Genomic DNA, 17,613 nt, shown 5'->3' with positions numbered 1-17,613 from the left:
GCAGCTCACCTGAATGGCAGCCTGATCCAGTCCCCAGGGCACCGGCTCACCCCCACCCCTGGCCAGACTTGGGCTCACGTGGATTTCAGTTTTCCTGTTTACAAAGCATGGATAACGTACCTACCATCCATCACCTTCAAGGGATGTTAGGAGAGTGTCCAGGGAAAGAAGACTAGCAGATACTCCCTGAATCAACAGAGCTGGCCAGTGAATCTACTACATTCATTGCTAAAGAACTCTGGTGTGTGTGTGTGTGTGTGTGTGTGTGTGTGTGTAAATTCAAATTAATAGATTTTAACTAGTCCCAGATCTCACATCAATACATAGCTGAAGTATGACAAAAAACACTACATATTCCCAGCCTGCTCATCTTCACCCTGATACAGCCTATATTTTACAGAGACTCAAGTGAAAACAAATCAATAATTTCTATTACTGTCTGCCCAGAAACTCTCCCCAGCTCAGAGCATGCAGGGTTCAGAGAGGAGGGCCTGCTGGTCCCAGTACTGTCACTGTCCCTGAGACTGGCCAGGGGCCACGGGTGGGCAAATCCCTGGCTGAGGCCAGTGGACCTGGGGTGCAGATCAGCAAGTGCACTTGGAGCTCCTCCCTCCCAGCACCACAGGAAGGCGCAAAGCCCTAGACAGAATTAGGTCGAAATTAAATGTGCCCTGTCTAGCTTTCTGGGGTAGCATTTTCTACATTATGTTATAGCACAGAGAGATGGGAAGAGAACAAGGGATATTTCCCCCCAAGAAGCCAAAATCCTTTCTTGTTTCCCAGTCAGCCCCTACCTGCTGTGACGGCCACCACTGTGAGGGGAAGGGTCTCAGAAATGTGAAATCCATAGTCCTGGAGGAGATCGTCTTTGTCTATTTTTACTGTGTGTTTCACAGGGATGATGGTCTGGGTTGGGATCCCAGGGGGTCCATCAGCTGCAGCATCTTTAGCCCTGGAAGAGAAGGAGTGTGTCAAAAAGACAGAGAGGGGAGTCTAGTTGGTGGCCACAAACTAGGTCAGCCCTAGGCATTCTGGAGGAGGAAGATGCAGAGCTGAGTGGACACCAACTCTCCTCTTGAGAGAGAGAGAGGTCGTGAAGTGCTGTGGGTACTCAGAGAAGAGGTAGAGCAGTTTTAACTTTGTGGGCTAGAGGAGAAGGAATCAGGGAAGCATTTGCTACCTAGAAGAGGTGGCATCTGAGAGATGTCGAGGGTATATCTACACAGCCCAAATCCTGGCACACAGAAGATATTCAGTAACTGCGGCTGAGTGGATGGATGCATAGATGCATGGATGGATACATGGATGGATGAATGGATGGATGGATGGGTGCATGGATGGATGGATGAATGGATGGATGGATGGACAGGCATTCCAGGCAGGGGGCACTGCTTCAGCAGAGGTACAGAAGAGGAAAAACATGGACTGTGAATAGGAACAAGGAATTGCTCAGTTTAGATGTCTAATGATGACTAATTTTTACAGGTGAATTGTTTCTTTGGTGATTTTTTTCTTTTTTTCTTTATAATGAACATTGCTTCCCCTTCAACTTTGTAACTGTGAGGATTCCAATATAAAATCTCAGATACTGCAGACTCCCTCTATATTAATTGTTAAAAACATGTATGTTCTCTATATATCTAAAAGCAGGTAAGTTGAAAGTTGTATTTTCTATCTCTCAATACCACAAAGCGAATTTATGAGCTATTTTTCATTTGTCTGTGGCAAATGATTTTTTTCCTTCTAAGAATCAGTGGTTCTTTCTGAAGAAGGTCAAATAGTGATGGGGTAAGGTATTTACTGTCATTATAAACAACAGAAATGTGGAGGAGTAACAGCTCCCTCGGGGCTCTGCAGCTAAGGTTTATCATTTATTCTCATCTATTTACCAAACACTGTCAGGAACTCTGCCCAATGCAATAGGACCTCGGTTATCTGAAAATCACCTCTCTGTCATTTATAATAATCTCAAGTTTCAACAAGGACAGGAAATATTAAAAACTGCTTCGTGGAAACCAAAATGCGGGTGACAAGTCCCAGCCTTATTATGCACATTATCCATCAAGGAGCTCTCTTAGGAGTAAGGAGAGGATTTCTCCTAGGTGAGCATATGGGTAATACTGAGAAGTGTTAGAAGACAGACTTAACAAGAGGGAAGAAACAGAAATCTCTGATAATTTATACTGAATAAAACCCATAGTTATTCCTGATTTAAAAAAAAAAAAGAAAACTTTAAAGCTCTGAAAGGGCCTTTCTAAGTAAAATAAATAATATAGTGCACTGAAAGGCAAAAATCAACATCTGTGGTCCTTTGAAAAAGCAACAGGAGGGACACCCTAGACACTACTCCTATTTAATGTGGCAGGAGAAATGCCTGGAATACTTATCAGAGAAGGAAAAATGATAAGAGGAATAATAAGCATACCTTCTTTTTTCCAAACAGCTGATGATCTACACCTAGAAAATGAATTCACAAAGAGAATTGCTAGTGCTTGAAAAATAAGCTTAGTGGAGTTGCAGGATAAACACATTAAAACACAGGCCACAAAAAGCATCCAACAATTCATTAAAAACAGAGTAGCTGAAGGTGTATTAGGCGCTAGGCATTCTTAATAAGCTGATGCAATAAAGGAAGACACAAGTAAAACTGAGGCTGGATTCCTGGTTGGGAAGATTACATATTGAAAAATGAAAGTAAGTACTGAACGAAATTATAAATTTGATGGAATACTGGTTTAAAAATCCTTCCAAATCTGGGAAAACTGGACAGCTACATGTAAAGAATGAAATTAGAATACTCCCTAACACCATACACAAAATAAACTCAAAATGGATTAGAGACCTAAATATAAGACTGGACACTATAAAACTCTTAGAGGAAAACATAGGAAGAACACTCTTTGACATAAATCACAGCAAGATCTTTTTTGATCCACCTCCTAGAGTAATGGAAATAAAAACAAAAATAAACAAATGGGACCTAATGAAACTTCAAAGCTTTTGCACAGCAAAGGAAACCATAAACAAGACGAAAAGACAACCCTCAGAATGGGAGAAAATATTTGCAAATGAATCAACGGACAAAGGATTAATCTCCAAAATATATAAACAGCTCATTCAGCTCAATATCAAAGAAACAACACCCCAATCCAAAAATGGGCAGAAGACCTAAATAGACATTTCTCCAAAGAAGACATACAGACGGCCACGAAGCACATGAAAAGATGCTCAACATCACTAATTATTAGAGAAATGCAAATCAAAACTACAATGAGGTATCACCTCACTCCTGTTAGAATGGGCATCATCAGAAAATCTACAAACAACAAATGCTGGAGAGGGTGTGGAGAAAAAGGGAACCCTCTTGCACTGTTGGTGGGAATGTAAATTGATACAGCCACTATGGAGAACAATATGGAGGTTCCTTAAAAAACTAAAATAGAATTACCATATGACCCAGCAATCCCACTACTGGGCATATACCCAGAGAAAACCGTAATTCAAAAAGACACATGCACCCGAATGTTCATTGCAGCACTATTTACAATAGCCAGGTCATGGAAGCAACCTACATGCCCATCAACAGACGAATGGATAAAGAAGATGTGGTACATATATACAATGGAATATTACTCAGCCATAAAAAGGAACGAAATTGAGTCATTTGTTGAGACATGGATGGATCTAGAGACTGTCATACAGAGTGAAGTAAGTCAGAAAGAGAAAAACAAATATCGTATATTAATGCATGTATGCGGAACCTAGAAAAATGGTACAGATGAGCCAGTTTGCAGGGCAGAAGTTGAGACACAAATGTAGAGAATGGTCATATGGACACCAAGGGGGGAAAACTGCGGTGAGGTGGGGATGGCGGTGTGCTGAATTGGGCAATTGGGATTGACATGTATACACTGATGTGTATAAAACTGATGCCTAATAAGAACCTGCAGTATAAAAAAACAAACAAAACAACTAATACTAAACTTTCATTGGGTTATTTGTATGGAAATATGTTAATATAAATGTTTCAGACATTACATGAAATTTCTAAAAATCTTATATTTGTATTTGTATGGAAATATATATGGAAATATGTTAATATAAATGTTTCAGACATTACATGAAATTCTAAAAATCTTATATTTGTATTTGTATGGAAATATGTATGGAAATATGTTAATATAAATGTTTCAGACATTACATGAAATTTCTAAAAATCTTATATGTTCTGGTATAATGTTATAAGTAATAATCCTAGTTATTACTTTAAATGTATATCTCAGAAATAACTAATTTTCTTGTCAACTGCATTATTATGAACTTTCATCAAATCTTTAACCGTGGTCATTTTTAAGTCTTTTGTCATTTACAGACAGTTCTGGGTGTACTCTGATGATTTTGCAAATATGTTCCTATAAAAGGGTTTCATCTTCAAGAAATTCATGGAAAAGACTCTGACAAGTACAGGTTTCTGGTAACTGACTGTACTGCTGAACTGAATGAATAAGCATTTTCAGAACTCTAATGAAAAACTGATGAACTCATAAAAGTGCTAACAAAAGATCAAGATGAAAAAAAAAAGTAATTACATGGGACTGAGTGAACTGATGAGGATGAGTATAATTTTTGTGACTTTCTGTCTGAATTTAAAAAAAAAAAAAATCCCACAAGGACTCAGAGGCAAAGAATATACAAATCAATTTTCACTGCAAAGTAAAGGAGCTGTTACAGTGGAGGATTACTGGACTGAATGTCAATATTATGACATAGTATGAGTGTGTTTCATGTTTGGTAATTGCAACCATTGTTGCTTTTGTTGTGGTCATCCATGTACAATGCTTGGTGTCAGTCTATTTATGTCTTGTAAAAATAAAATACAGTGTGTGTGTGTGTGTGAATAAAAAAAAAAAAAAAATCCTTCCAAATTAAAAAAAAAACTTGATAAATTGATGACAGTAATAGTAGCAGTAATAACAACAACAACGATAATCATTTGTAACATTTATTGAGCACTAACTATGTACCAAGGAGTGATCTAACTTGTTTTCATGGCTCATTTGACCCTTACAACACACTTGTGAGGTAGGTATGATTATTATCCCTATTTTATAGATAAGAAGACTGAATCTTGCTTTGAGAGACTTTAACCTGCTTAAAGTCACATAGCTGGGGAGGGAGTTTCAAACTGGGGCTACTTTCTTCAAAGGCACTGCAGCACAGCTGTATAATGCAAGTCACATTTGTAAATGTAACTTTTCTAATAGGCACCTGAAAAGGGGGGAAGAAATGAAAAAAGAAACAAGTGGTTTTTAATATATTTTTATTTAACCTTATATATCCAAAATACTATCATTTCAACATGTAATCAATAAAAAAATTATTGATGAGCTATTCTGCACCCTTTTTTTCATATTATGTCTTCAAAATTCAGCGTGTATTTTATACTTACAAAGCATATCAACTTGGATGCTATATTTTCAGCAGAAATTCTCAGATTTCATAAAATTTACAGTTAAAAAGTAAATTTTCAGGCCCAAGTCCTTCCGAACATACTTAAAATTTTCCAATAACTGAATGATCAGTCTTTACATCTAAATTAATTAAAATCAAATAAAATTAAGTATTTAATCTCTCAGTCATACTAGCCACATTTTAAGGGCTTAACAGCCATCTCTGGATAGTGGCAACCATATTGGACAGCACAGATCTAGAGCCTATGACAATGTATGAAAAATATACGAGACTCTCATATACAAAAAGAAAATTTCTAACTTCAAAATTGTATTAACAGATGTTAGAGCAAATACCTTAAAAGGTACTTTATGTCAATTTGTCAAATCTTATATAGTTATATAAAATATTTGTTGTGAGATGTGTGTACATTTTAATGTAGAGTGGGTCTCCAAAATATGAGAAAACTTGAAGCCTAGAAGCCTTAAAAGAGTTGTGCTTGAACCTAGATTATTTGACCTGGGAGCCTGGGCTCTTGAACACTAAATACTGCTGCAAGAATGAGGGTAAACAAGATGTGCAAGCACACACTCATGTGTGGGTACACTTGTGTGTGCATACACCCATCTTCCTCTCTTCTATAGATCACAGTCTTAATCTGCTCCTGTCAGACAGAGGCGATGATCAAAACTGCATGGCGTGGTCTTCACCAATGAAACGGAATAGAAACTTTAGAAAATCTTTTAAAATATTTGGTGGCTAGCCAGAAATAACTCAACATGGTGACATAATCACCACACTGCAGTACTAAACACCATACAAAGTATTATATTTCAAAAAGGTCAAAAGAGAATTATAAAAGCTAGAACTAAATATGGACCCTTTATGTCAGCCTCCGGAGAGGAGGCACATTTTTAAGGATTAGAAAATTAGAGACAGGCATAAGATATAAGATGGATGGTTTGAATGTGAATTTCAATAGCTAATACATAAATACAAATAAATAAAAGATTAGATAACAGAATAGGACACAAGGAGAAATGTTAAGTGATAAAAGTTTATAACTTCTTCATCTTGTACACAAAAATTAACTCAAAATGAATCACAGACCTAAATACAAGAGCTAAAACTATACAACTTTTAGGAGAAAATATAGGAACAAATCTTTGTGACCTTGGTGTCATATTAGATATGCACAAGCAACAAATGAAAACATAGATAAACTGAACTTCTTCAAAATTAAAAACTTTTCTGCTTAAAAGGACATCACTGTGGACTTCCCTGGTGGTGCAGTGGTTTAGAATCCGCCTGCCAATGCAGGGGACACGGGTTCGAGCCCTGGTCCGGGAAGATTCCCACATGCCGTGGAGCAACTAAGCCCGTGCGCCACAACTACTGACCCTGTGCTCTAGAGCCCATGAGCCACAACTACTGAGCCCGCGTACCACAACTACTGAAGCCCGCATGCCTAGAGCTCGTGCTCCACAACAAGAGAAGCCACCGCAATGAAGAGTAGCCCCCCTCGCCACAACTAGAGAAAGCCCACACTCAGCAACAAAGACCCAACACAGCCATAAATAAATAAATAAATAATTTTATTAAAAAAAAAAAGGACACCACTGAGAAAGTGAAAAGACAACCCACAAAATGGGAGAAAATACTTGCAAATCATATATCTAATAAGGACCTTGCATCTAGAATACATAAAGAATTCTTATAATACACTTAAACAAAAAAGACAAATAACCCAAATAAAAACTGGGCAAATAATTTGAATAGACATTTCTCCAAAGAAAATATACAAATAGCCAAGGAGCACAAGAAGAGATCATTAGCCATTATGGTAATACAAATCAAAACCACAGTGACATAACACTTTACACCCACTAGGATGGCTATAATCAAAAAGATAGGTCAAGTGTTGGCTAAGGTGGAGAAAATGAAACCCTCATACAGTCTTGCAGTTCCTCAAAAGACTAAACATTGAGTACCATATGACCCAGCAATTCCACTCCTAGGTATATACCCAAGAAAACTGAAAGCATATGTCCACACAAAACTTGCATGCAAATGGTCACAGCAACATTATTCATAATAGCTCCAAAGTGGAAACAACCCAAGTGTACATCAACTAATGAAATGACAAAGACAATATTCCATAGTAGACTATTATTCAGCAATAAAAAGGAATGAAATATTGATATATATTATAACATGGATAAACCTTGAACACATTATGTTAAGTGAAGGAAGTCAGCCACAAAAGACTACAAATTGTATGATTCCATTCATGTGATATGTCCAGAATAGGTAAATCTATAGAGACAGAAAGTAGATTAGTGATTGCCTAGGGCTGGGGAAGGAGGGTTTTGAAAGGAAATGGAGAGTGACTACTAATACGTATGGAGTTTCTTTTTGGGGTGATGAAAATCTTCTAAAATTCATTGTGGTGATGGCTGTACATCCTTGTGAATACACTAAAAACCAGTGACTTGTACATTTTAAGTGGGTGAACTGCATGGCATGTAAATTATATCTAAATAGAACTGTTGAAAATAAGTAAATCAATTAAAAAAATAAAATCCTAGAGGGAAAAAGCTTACAATAAAAATATATGCAGAATGGGCATAAATACATGCAGTAAATACCCAGATTTCACATGCTCAAAGCAAGTGAATTGACAACTTGCACATGAAGACATAAAGCTGGTAAATAACAGAAAATGTACAACCTTAGTCATTGAAGAAGCACAACTGAAAGGACTACAGAGAACTATTACATGTCTACTAAAGCACCAAATATGAATAAAAATAATAAAGTCCAACATGTGTGGGCCCTGGTATTTAAGGCTGACTGTATAAATTGGCTATTCAATCCCTCTGGAAAATAATCAGGGAAATTATTATATGAATTTAAAATTTGATCATTTTCTTTGACCTTCTGTTACCATTTTGACTGACATTCCTCAAAGTAATAACTTCCCTCCCCCAAAATAAAATATTATTTGCACTAGACTATGAATTCCTAGAAGATAAGGGTGACTTTTATTCATCTCTGTGTTCCCTGTGCCATAAAGTCCTAGAACAGAGTACGAACTCAAAAGACCCTAGCTCTTGAATATTCAAAAATATTTACCATAGCTTTATTTAGAATAGTGGAAAAACTTGAAACCACTCAACAGAGAACAGATAAATCAAGCACAGTAAGGAATTGCCCCAAGACTCTACATCAATGAAGTACCACAAGCCTGTGAATCTTAGACATACATGGAAACACAGCTTAGAAAATACCCTTCCAGAGCATCTTCTAAACTGTGGTTCAAACCCCCTTCTTAAGGGGTAGATCAAATTATTCTGTCCCCACAGCTCCCCATCACCCACAGGGTAAAAGTTAAACTCCTCAACTTTACTCTCATGTTCCTTTGTCTTTAAGTCTCAGGCCCTGGCCAACATTCCCTACCCACTCTCCTTCCCAGGCCATCACTCCAGCCTAATCTTACCTGCTGCACCAGTTTTGCATCTGGGCCTCAGTTCATGCAGCTACCTCACAGGAAAATGTGAGGCCAATCAAAGCCCAGCTCAAATGTTGCCTCTTCCAAATGCCTTCTCTGATTTCCTAGCTAGACACAAGTTCTCTCAGCTCTGAGCTCTTCTGGCCCACAGCACCTCAACTTCAGTGATAACTGATTCCATATATCACCACTCCGAATAGACTGTAAATTCTCAGAATGCAGGAACCGCTTTTTACCCACCTCTGTATTTCTCACCGTACCGAGTGAAGAACTTTGCCCACAGAAAGCATCTGTGCTTATTAGGTGAATACATGAGCAAAATACTATATAGAGAGAGCATGATGCAAAATAGTACCTCTAATATGATTAGCAAAGGTGGAAATGTATATTTAACCACTAATAAATAGCAGACAATTTGAATGTAAGTGACAGAGTTCAATGTTTGTCATTTGTCCTTTGTTTGCTTAATTTGAAATATAGCTCAGCCTTATGACAATCGTCCTAATCAAGACCCATCTTTTCCATGTCCCAGAGCTCAGTAAATGGTATCAGGACGAGGCTCAGTTGCTCAAGCCAGACTCCTGGGAGTCATCTTTGACTTTACCCTGCTCTCACCCCTAATATCCTATCCGTCAGTACTACAAAAGATCTCCAAGATGTCCACTTATCTCTGTCTCCATGACCACCATTCTATTTCAGGACCCTGTTACCTGTCCTGAAGAAGATTTCTGTAACAGTCTCCTAGCTGGTCTCCCCACTTTTCATTCTTGTCTCACCTGAATGATTCTCCATCCAGCAACCAGACTGATATTATAAATGCAAACCTGCTCATATATCTGCCCTGACTAAATGGCCTAATCCAAAATCCTTAATATGGCTTAATACAGTGCCTGCCCACCACTGAAGCCTCTACAATGAAGCCATTTGTTCTCTCGATATTTTTGTTCCAGCCAAACTAATATCCTTGGAGCTCCTCAAATACACAAGGGCTTCCCTCTGCCTAGAATACCGCCCAACCCCTAACATAACACTCTTTAGAAATTTCCCAAAACACCCAACCATACACTATCTGCCCAGCTCCTACTCGATCTTCTGATTTTGGCAGAAATATTCCTCTTCCTCTGCTGAACCTGTACACAGAACCTGTACATCCCTTTTTGAAACACACATCATATTTGAAATGACCAGTGTGAAGTCTCTTGTCCTTTCTAGACAACAGCTCATATGGCAAAACCGTGTCTTTCTTGCCCCATGTGCTGAACTCAATGCTAGGCATAGAGCACGGCTTAATAAATGTTTGGAGACCAAAAGAAAAACACAGACCTTACCATGTTTAGAACAGAATCCATTTTGATGCTTTTCAAGTGGGTAGGCTTCATTTATCTGACTTTTCCATTTGGAATGGTGTGCTCCTCAACAATGGTAGACAAATGAAGCCCTGCTGTGTTGACTAATCCCTGGATGGTATCAGGAACTTTGGCCCAAAGTCTGTTTTTTGACATTTTCCCCAAAGGCCACATTTCAGCTTTTGTTTGGAAAGGGATTGCTTAAGAACAGGACCAAACCGCGGCCTCTCCTCACAAAGAATGTTCAATATTTGACAGAGAACTGAAGGAAATGATCTCTGTAGCAAAATTTCCTCGTCCGAAGAACCTTATAAATATCAAACTAAGCGCCGACAATCCAAAAACCTATGTCTGATGCCTCTGTAATGGTTTCAAATCATAAATCTGAGGTCATTGCTGTGATTTTACTTTGGAACAGCATAAGACCTGGTGACACTAATAGAATTCCTGTCAGATAACTGGATCAAGCCTAAGGTAGAACTAGAAAAAACATGTAAAATTTATCATGAAAATAGCCTCGTGTAGACTAATTCTGTATTTTATGGGTCATAAGTTCATACTGAGCTGATCAATAATGCTGAGAAGAAAAAATAACAGATAGAGATAGATTAGGTTTCAAATATTGTCTGGCTTTTTATCTGCTCTCTAATACGTTGGAAAATATATTTTGCCTCTATCTTGTAACAACAAAGAATTCACCTTTGAGTTCCAGCAGGATGTGGAGAAACTACTTTGAATCTATGGTTAAACACTGTATTATGTTCAGCTTGAGTGATTTTAAAAGCTAATGTCTGGTATAAGCTGGCTTTTTAATCTAAAGTTTATTCAAAGAAAGAAGAAATAGAAGTAGCAGCCTGTACCAGAAAGAAATTTATCATGTAGTCATAATCATAGGACTATGCTTGTGGCTGTGAAAGTTTCTAGGGGACCACTGAATGTACATATTGTAAGTACAGTGCAAAGGCCTACAGTTGAGAGGAGGAGAAATTATTCCACTGTTACTCTAAAAAGGAGGTTCAGGAGACAATGGCAACCCTGCAGATGCAGCACAGGAGCCTTCTAACCTGTTCTGTTCGAATCTTTCCGCTTTTGCCCATGGGTCAAAAAGCAATAAAAAATTGGTACCTGAAATGGTCTTTCTACATCATTAGGAGTATTATAAAGGTCAAAGATACCATCCCTATAATTAGTAAACAGACTATGGTTATAATGAACAAGTAAATTTGTAAAGAGTGCAAAACCAATAGCCAGGGCTCTGATACAATGATGCCATGATGCATGTGTGTGTGCGTGTGTGCATATGTGTGAATATGTATGCCTGTGTGTACATGTGGGTGTGTGCACATGTGCGTAAACATGTGCATGTGTGTTCACTAGCATTAAGATTCAAGATAAATTGAAGGAAAGAAATCTTTTTAAACCCTGAGGATAAAACCAAGCACCAAGAAGAAGGCATCAAATTCATCAAGCTCTTTATTTTTTTTAAGTCTTGCTCTATAAAACTATTTCTGATTAAGCATAAGAGAATTCAGTCAATCTTATGCAAAATTGTTTTAATAATACAATAAAATTATTCTAAAGTTCACATGGAAGAATAGGTAGGTAAGAGTAAAAAAGTGGAAAATGAAGGGTAATAAAAGTCTAGTTTAATAGATAATAAATGTAAATAGTTTTAATACAGGTGTGTGAAAACAGGCCGTTAGATCAATGGAACAGAACAGCTAGTCCAGGAAGAGATACAATTTCCCACTCACAGACACAAGAATTTCATATATAATAAAGTGAAGAAAGGAAAGATCACTCACAGTTAATGGTGATGCAAACATTACTTATTTTGGAAAAAACCAAGTTAGATCTACATCTCACAACCTATACAAAAATAAACTCCAAATTTAAAAATTGAAAATAAAATATCTTAAACTATCAAATTGAAAATTAATTAATTAAATTACTTATTGGGTGAGGATTTTCTAAGCTTAGAAGCAATCAAAGAAATCACCAAGAGAATATCATTTATATAAAAATTGAAAATTGTAGGAGACAAAAAAATGGCATAATTAAGTAGAAAAGTATTCTATAACATGTCATTCTCAGTTTATCATCTCCCTAGTTATACAAAGCTGTTAAGAAGATTACAATTTAGTTCAAAGCAAAATGGTTAAAAATTAGTTTATAATGTAATGTCACTATGTTGCAGCTTTTATTAAGTAGTTTGTATTACACTATTTTTACAGAAATTCAAAACATGTCACAGAGACCACTTGGGGGGTTAGTTATTTCTAAAAAAGCATTGATACTGTAAATGTTATTTTTATATTGGAATGTGAAATTAAGTGGTAAGAGAGTAGTCATCTTAATAATATCTGAGTAATTCTGTGTTTCTACAATTATAGGTATCACTAGGCTTCCAATCTACACAAGCACACACATACATTCAAACTGAGTGCCACTATCCGAATTTGACTAGTGATTTTAACAATAACCACCCACTGAAAATTAATTTAAAATTGAAGAAATCAAAGCAACTTTAAAAGTTGACACTCTTCCCCAGAAAAACATCCATTTTAAGATGCATTATAAAGCTCTAACATTACCAAGGTTCATAAAAGTTAACAATTTGTTTAATAATGTTTGGAAATGGAAATTGTTATTTTTGACTAATTTCCTCCTAGACAATTCAATTAGTGTCAGAGATAAAGTTTAACTTTTATGGAAAAAATGGCAATTACAAGTAAGCAAGTACAACTGGCTGAAATGAGTGGAAGCTTTTAAAAGTCTGAAAAAAAAACAGGATTGCTAAAAGATGCATGTAAAATTATATGACTGCAGATTAACTTCTGTTTCCTTTTATTTAAAATTTATTTTATTTATTATTATTTTTTTATTTTTGGCTGCGTTGGGTCTTCGTTGCTGTGCATGGCCTTCCTCTAGTTGCTGCGAGCCGGGGCTACTCTTCATTGCAGTGCATGGGCTTTTTATTGCAGTGGCTTCTCTTGTTGTGGAGCACAGGCTCTAAGCGCGTGGGCTCAGTAGTTGTGGCTCACAGGCTCTAGAGCGCAGGCTCAGTAGCTGTGGCGCACAGGCTTAGTTGCTCCACTGCATGTGGGATCTTCCCGGACCAGGGCTCGAACCCATGTCCCCTGCACTGGCAGGCGGATTCTTAACCACTGCGCCACCAGGGAAGTCCCTATGTTGCCTTTTTTCTGGACTATAAAAAACACTTCAATGTACTTCTTTCATTTCTTGACCTGGCTATCAGGAAACTCAGAGCCAATGTTAGTACTCAAATGCTAAATCCTACATCTAATTGGTTTGCAATCTATTTACAAAATTTCCAGTCTTTATTTAAAAGTTTTTATGTGTTTTAAAACTATAAGCCATCAAAAATTCCTCTTGGAAGAAGAAAGGATGTAAAATTTAAATATATTTTAAATAAATATAAATAAATAATATAGTCCCTTACTATGAAAGCCCTTAATCAATAAAAATTCATTGAACATCTACTACATACTATGTATGCACTTTTCTAGGGCTGAAGATACTTTGTAAGACAAGGCAGTCATGGTCTTTGGTCTCATATGTGGCAGGAGGGTTGGAGGAGAAGAGTCATATAATAAACAGGTGGGGGAGGGTAAACAAAGAACAAGTAAATAAATGGATATGTTATTATAAAGTGTGGTGAGGGGGGTAAGCACTCTGCCAAGGAAGCAGGAGGAACAAGATGAAGTTGGAGAGTTAGACCAGGAACAGATCATAAAGGGACTTGCAGGCCGTGGCGCAATAGCAGGTGGGGCACTGAATGGTTTTGGGTTGGGTAGAGCCTGGGGCGAGAATGTGGGACACGAGCAGTCTGTATCCCGAAGAGTCCACTATGGCTTCAGGGTGGAGCAGAGAAAGAGTGAGTGACCATGGCAGTGCCCTCCAGGGACAGAGAGGTGGACAGATCGGAGATATGTTTGAAGGTGAACTGACAAGAGTTGCTGATGGGGTGGAAACAGAGTGTGAGGAAGAGAGGAAAATTCAGTTTGACTCACGGGTCTCTTGATTAAGCAACCGGGTGGCAGGTGGTACCATTTACTCTACTCCAGGGAAACTGCAATTATTTATGCTTTCCAGTTCTTGATCATTTTCAAGTAATCTGAGGACACCAAGAACCCAGCCTGAATCAAGGTTGCAGGATTAGAGATGAGAAACAATTTAAATAAGGTTACATGTGATTTATCCTAGAAACACAGAAATGATGTCTTCCATGGACACTGCCAGGAAGCTTTCCCTCTTTTTCTGCTCTTTCTCAAGCACTTGGAAAACAAACTTCCTACTAGACTCATGGAAAGATGCTCAACATCATTAGCCATCAGGAAAATACAGATCAAAACCACAATGAGATACAGTACCACTTCACACCCACTAGGATGTCTATTAAAAAAAAACAGATAATAACAAGTGCTGACAAAGATGTGCAGACATTGGAACCCTCATACCCTGCTGATGGAAATGTAAAATGGTGCAGCCACTTTGGAAAACAGTCTGACAGTTTCTCAAAAGGTTAAACATCAAGTTGCTAAATTACCCAGCTATTCCACTCCTAAGTACAAACCCAAGAGAAATGAAAACATATGTTCAAAGGAAAACTTTTACACAAATGTTCATAGCAGCATTATTCATAATAGCCCCAAATGGAAACAACCCAAGTGTACATTAACTGATGGACATAGAAAATATTCCATAATGGAATATTATTTGGCAATAATGCTACATGCCAAACATCCTATAACATGAATGAACCTTGAACATTATGCTAAGTGAAGGAGCCAGGCACAAAGACCACATATTGTATGGTTCTATTTATGTGAAATGTCCAGAATAAGCAAATCTATAGAGACAGAAAGTAGATGAGTGGTTGCCTAGGGCTGGGGGAGGGGCAAACGGGGAATGACTGTTAACAGTTATGGGGTTTCTTTTTGGGGTACTGAAAGTGTTCTAAAATTAGACTGTGGTGATTGTTGCATAATTTTGTATATATACTAAATATAAACTGTATATACACTAAATAAATCTGTACATTTTAAGTGGGTGAATTTTATGGTATGTAAAACATATCTCAAAATAGATGTGAAAAAAAAAAAAGCTTCCTAGAGGCCAATGTTGCCTTTTGTTTACATTCTGTGAGAGAAGCTAGATATTAGAGAGTTCCAAGGTCAAATATTCAGGCAACATCAAGTTAAAGTTACACAGGTCTTTTTCTGCAGGACTTCTCAGAGCCTTTAATGTGCTAAAATGCACTATGAATCACCAAGAGTGGGTGGGTAGGAGTGGGATATAGGCTGCATCACTTCCTAAATATATCTGGCCATGGAACATTTTTTTAGTAGAGAGCATCACACAGGACTAGGTTTTGCAGAATCCACTTTAGAAAACAATGTACCTAGGAGTTTTCCCATTCATTCACCAAGCACTACTTGACTACTTGCAATCTCCTGGAACTCAATCATCTCTGGGCTATGAGATGTGGCCGGTACTTTCCCTGCCCTCCACAGAGCTTGTGGTCTAGAAGAAAGAAAAGGGATGTGCTCAAATTTAAGTTGAACACACCAGAAGAAGCACAATGCTGATGCTACAAACCAAATACTATGGGGCCCCTTGGGAGAGATTAATTCTGACTGTGGGCTGGGGAACACTTCATGGGAGACCCAGCATTTCAGCTAGACCTTGAACTGTGAGTGGGTTCTCGACACATGGAGATGGGAGGAAGGGATGTGGCACAGAAACCCAGGTCTAAGGGGTGGAAGGGGAAGTTGGGTGCTTGTAGTAGGGGAATAGCAAGTAGATCATTTCAGCTGGAGTATGATGTTAATGAAGCAGAACAGTAAGACAAATAGCTGTAATGGATTGTGGGTCAACCATGGAGCGCCTTGAATGTCTAACCAAAAAATGTTTAAATTCATACTATAGGAGATGAGGACCCATCAAAGGTTTCAGAGCAGGGGGTGGGGATGGTCATAGACTCGTCACTCTCTGAGCCTCGGGGTTTCACCTGTAAAATAGGGCTAATTCTCCCAGCCTTATCCCATCCTAGCGTCTGAGGATCTGAGCACTTGGCCAGAGGGCAGTGCAGCCCTGAGCAAGGTTTATTGCTCAGCAGCACAACAGCTGTTTCCAGTTCCTTTGGAAGAATATGTGTCTCAGAAACACCTGACACGTGATATTTCATCTCCGTGTCAGCGCCAGATGGGAAATCTGAGACTGAAAATGAGTGCTTTGAAACAGAACATATTTTAAGTTCTCTTGTAGCAGTCAAATCAAATCTGTATTTGATTTCATTTCATTTTGTTTAGAATGAAATAGGGACTGCAAGGAAGGAACAGCTGCTGTAAACAAAGACAGGGCAAGAGTATAAACAGCAGATTGCCTGACATCAAGTACTATGACAAGGGGCGTGTGTGAGACAGCCAGAGACTGGGACAGTGATCATGTGTGAGTGTGGATTCAAAACAGTGTGTGTTCCAGAGTGTAGGCACATGTGTGCGAGTGTGTCAGTGTGTATAAGTCCATCTGTGTGTGAATGTGCGTGTCTCTGTAAATGCATGTGTGAGTATCTCTGTGTGTCTGTGGGTGCCCCTTGAAGGATGCAGGGGGAGGGACAGAGAGAAAGGCACTCCAGCGAAATTGCTGACCCATTTACACTTCTTCCATCACAGGGTGTTAAGAACAAAGCAAGCCGGAGACAGTGATCCCCAGATGCTGCCAAGACTGCAAAACTTCCTCCCACGGGGACACCGAACCCTTACAGACAGAAATCTCTGTCAGCCCAGGAGCCTTACCGGGCCGAGCTGTCCCGGGAGCGCCGGAGCCATCTTGCCACCATTTGTTCTATTCTGTGTGCTTTCCGTGTCTGGAATAAACTGGTCTCCAGCACTTCCATTTACCTAAAAGGAAGAAGAGTTTTCTTAAGAAGCTAATCAAAATATTTGGAAGAGAATTCTGACAAATCACTATGATGCTTCCTGTATTTGCCAATTTTAAGACATGCTGATCAAATAACTAGGGCTCTCTTTCTATCTGAAATTAACATACACAGATGCTCAGTGTCTACAGAGAGAACAACGTTAGCAGCCCTCTGCCCTAAGGAGTCCACAGTCTTGTGGTACACAGATAGGCTTTACGTCTTAAACGGTTCAACATAAGGATTAGGGAATAAAATAGATAAGCCTTCTCAAGCTGTGACTGTGACCCATTGTCAGAGACACACCTTCTGTGTGACACTGCCCCTCCCACCTCAACTAAGTGTGCATCCCTGGACGGCAC

The 17,613-nt window shown here is 38.4% G+C and overlaps 1 protein-coding gene across 1 annotated transcript in view; it reads right to left on the bottom strand.

Annotated features, from left to right (window-relative positions):
* FRMPD1 (FERM and PDZ domain containing 1) overlaps positions 1–17,230 on the bottom strand; it is a 47,158-nt gene extending 29,928 nt beyond the window's left edge. The window contains exons 1-2 of the mRNA XM_036855768.1: positions 17,130–17,230; positions 795–952 (exon numbers count right to left, since the gene is read on the bottom strand). Coding sequence (XP_036711663.1) covers positions 795–952; positions 17,130–17,230 — 259 coding nt within the window. The remainder of the gene's footprint in view (positions 1–794; positions 953–17,129) is intronic.
* Between the last annotated feature and the right edge of the window lie 383 nt (positions 17,231–17,613).

Source organism: Balaenoptera musculus, chromosome 6 (assembly GCF_009873245.2).
Source record: "Balaenoptera musculus isolate JJ_BM4_2016_0621 chromosome 6, mBalMus1.pri.v3, whole genome shotgun sequence".
In the NCBI taxonomy this organism is placed as follows: Eukaryota; Metazoa; Chordata; class Mammalia; order Artiodactyla; family Balaenopteridae; genus Balaenoptera; species Balaenoptera musculus.
Note: the sequence above shows the minus strand (reverse complement) of the source record. Positions and strands in the feature narration are given on the sequence as shown.